At 40.5% G+C, this 2,859-nt stretch overlaps 1 protein-coding gene across 1 annotated transcript; it reads right to left on the reverse strand.

Moving 5' to 3' along the window:
• Nucleotides 1-403: 403 nt before the first annotated feature.
• LOC138929525 (uncharacterized) lies at nucleotides 404-2,536 on the reverse strand. Its single transcript, XM_070288958.1, has 3 exons — nucleotides 1,827-2,536; nucleotides 1,260-1,758; nucleotides 404-1,198 (listed from the first exon to the last, which is right to left on the reverse strand). The coding sequence occupies exons 2-3, from the start codon at nucleotides 1,318-1,320 to the stop codon at nucleotides 888-890; spliced, it is 372 nt and encodes a 123-aa protein (XP_070145059.1). The 5' UTR covers nucleotides 1,321-1,758; nucleotides 1,827-2,536; the 3' UTR covers nucleotides 404-887.
• Nucleotides 2,537-2,859: the final 323 nt, after the last annotated feature.

Here is a 2,859-nt window from a genome sequence, read left to right on the forward strand (position 1 = left end):
ACGTAAACACGCACGATCGTCGGAGGGGAAATGTCGCTGCCTCTGCCGCTGTTCGCGTCGGCTTGCGTCGGCAGCGAAGAGGGGAAATGTCTTCAGCGCGGTCGCTACAGTCCGTCTTTGAAAAATGTATACGCTTGTTCGTTGCGGTCTTAATTTAAATCTAATTTGGTCCTTCTTGGGCAAAGTATCTTTGGGCTTCATGCCCGCTAAATGTACAGTTGTGTGTGTGAGTGTGTTTGTGGTGTGTGTGTGGTGTGTGCGTGTATGTGCCTAATCCTAACTTATAAAATATACTAAATTCTAGGGTAAATTATCTTATTCATATACACTACTAGCGGACCCGGCGAACTTTATCTCGCCCCAACTTCGACTGATTAAAACAAATTAAATTGAGACATTCCGTTTCTACTTTGACGTACATGTCGAAACAGTACTGTTGAAACATCATCAATCGATACGCATCAAAATTCATAGAGCTGACCTTATTCCTATCTTCTCCTAAAAATTTTAAGCTAAAATTTGAATTCAAAATTAGTTGAGAATCAAACAGAAGTGATGACTTTTAAACAAACCTGTCGTTGGATTGACAAATTTTTTTGACTTGAAATCTGTGGAGAGCGATCTGATAAACAATATTTTTTGTTTTGTTATCCGGTGTAAAAATAAATAATGATGACGGCTTTCCCACACGCAAACAGGCTACGTATAGCTGGCCATGTGAAAAACATTGATATTCTAGATTTATCCCGCAGACTTCCAACGATTGGCCTAGCGATTTATTGATGGTCATCGCAAATGCCAATCGAACTGGGAACTGAATCGTCTTGAATTGGAATGGAAGATCTGTTGGAATAATAGGAATTCGTGGGATAAGAACTACCTCTCCTTTAAATTTGCCCTTGCATATGGCGCGGACTTCCAACATAAGTGGCTGGGAGATTGGTCAAACAACCGATGTTGGCCGCGTGTCCTTCAGTAGCGATGGCGTCACGCAAGTGAATGTACTCGTCTGACCGCAAGTTCGACTGATTAAAACGAATAAAATTGAGACGTTCCGTTTTTAGATTGACGTACATGTCGACATAATACTGTTGAAACAAACGGTGGTATCTGAACAGATGATTGTCAACATCTAGTCGAATCATCAATCGATACGCATCAAAATTCATAGAGTTGACCTTCTTATTCGTTTCTTCTCCTAGAATTTGAATTCAAACTTAGTTGTAGAATCAAAAAGAAGTGATGACTTGTAAACAAACCTGTCGTTGGATTGACCATCTTTATGTTGAAGTGATACCCATCTTCTCCACGACAGAACATTAACGGATATTGAAGAGCATCATGTGACCGATGAGTCTTATAAACTCGCTGCACTTGGCCATTATCCCGACGGTTAAAAACAATATCGCGTTATTCCACATTCTCGCCAACAATCACCACTGCGTGTTTATTGATAGTGGGAGCGTTAAATTGTCTTGCATGGCTACCAGTGGGTCTTTTGTCAGCGCTGATAATGATTTTGTGTTCGTCATAATGCATTATATCCAATGCAGTTTTGAACAATCTGACGAATTCATTATGCTCATAGAGAGGATTTTGCAATTGTTCGATAATTTCACGTTAAGTTTCAGTAAAAATTGCACAGCGGTGATTTAGTTCAACTGCCGAATCACCAATGAAATAGATCTGAAGGAATTTAAGATCTTTGTTTTGTGGTGATAACAAAGCGCCCGCTCGGTGGTGAATTTGCCCATGAATCTGAATGTTGGAATGCAATTTCGAAAAAATGTGAGTTGTTATTTTTGATAATAAAGAGACGCCATTACCTTATAACTTGGATTGTAGCCTGATTGATGAAAAACCTCGACTCCAAATGACGTAATTGGAAAGCATCCGTTATATTTTTGTGCAAGCTTTAGGAAACTGTTTGATTGGGCTGAATTTCTATATAGTAGCGAATACAATGGCCCTGGTGGACTTATCGCGGGACTAAGTTCGACCGATCGCGTTCGCAGCTGCCAGAGAAGTCACGATCGCGTTCGACGCTGCCAGGGAAGTGATCGCGGTCGAAAATTGCAAAGCCATTGTCGCCTAGTCTCTGCCAAAAATGTCCGGGCAGCGCAGCTTTCGGCCGTCGGCTTTGTTATTGTTTTTGTTTATGTTTTGATCGTCATGTAAATAAACACGATCAAAACGTAAACACGCACGATCGTCGGAGGGGAAATGTCGCTGCCTCTGCCGCTGTTCGCGTCGGCTTGCGTCGGCAGCGGAGAGGGGAAATGTCTTCAGCGCGGTCGCTACAGTCCGTCTTTGAAAAATGTATACGCTTGTTCGTTGCGGTCTTAATTTAAATCTAATTTGGTCCTTCTTGGGCAAAGTATCTTTGGGCTTCATGCCCGCTAAATGTACAGTTGTGTGTGTGAGTGTGTGTGTGGTGTGTGTGTGGTGTGTGCGTGTATGTGCCTAATCCTAACTTATAAAATATACTAAATTCTAGGGTAAATTATCTTATTCATATACACTACTAGCGGACCCGGCGAACTTTATCTCGCCCCAACTTCGACTGATTAAAACAAATTAAATTGAGACATTCCGTTTCTACTTTGACGTACATGTCGAAACAGTACTGTTGAAACATCATCAATCGATACGCATCAAAATTCATAGAGCTGACCTTATTCCTATCTTCTCCTAAAAATTTTAAGCTAAAATTTGAATTCAAAATTAGTTGAGAATCAAAAAGAAGTGATGACTTTTAAACAAACCTGTCGTTGGATTGACAAATTTTTTTGACTTGAAATCTGTGGAGAGCGATCTGATAAACAATATTTTTTGTTTTGTTATCCGGTGTAAAAATAA

The sequence above is a fragment of the Drosophila kikkawai genome, unplaced genomic scaffold (assembly GCF_030179895.1).
Source record: "Drosophila kikkawai strain 14028-0561.14 unplaced genomic scaffold, DkikHiC1v2 scaffold_272, whole genome shotgun sequence".
Lineage (NCBI taxonomy): Eukaryota > Metazoa > Arthropoda > Insecta > Diptera > Drosophilidae > Drosophila > Drosophila kikkawai.

What these genes read in the sequence shown, in the direction of transcription:
- LOC138929525 (XM_070288958.1), bottom strand. Translation starts at nt 1,320, where the DNA reads ATGTTCTGTCGTGGAGAAGATGGGTATCACTTCAACATAAAGATGGTC. An exon ending in GATGGTCAATCCAACGACAG is followed by an intron (nt 1,199 to 1,259) that starts GTTTGTTTACAA and finishes TTCAAATTCTAG; the next exon opens with GAGAAGAAACGAATAAGAAG.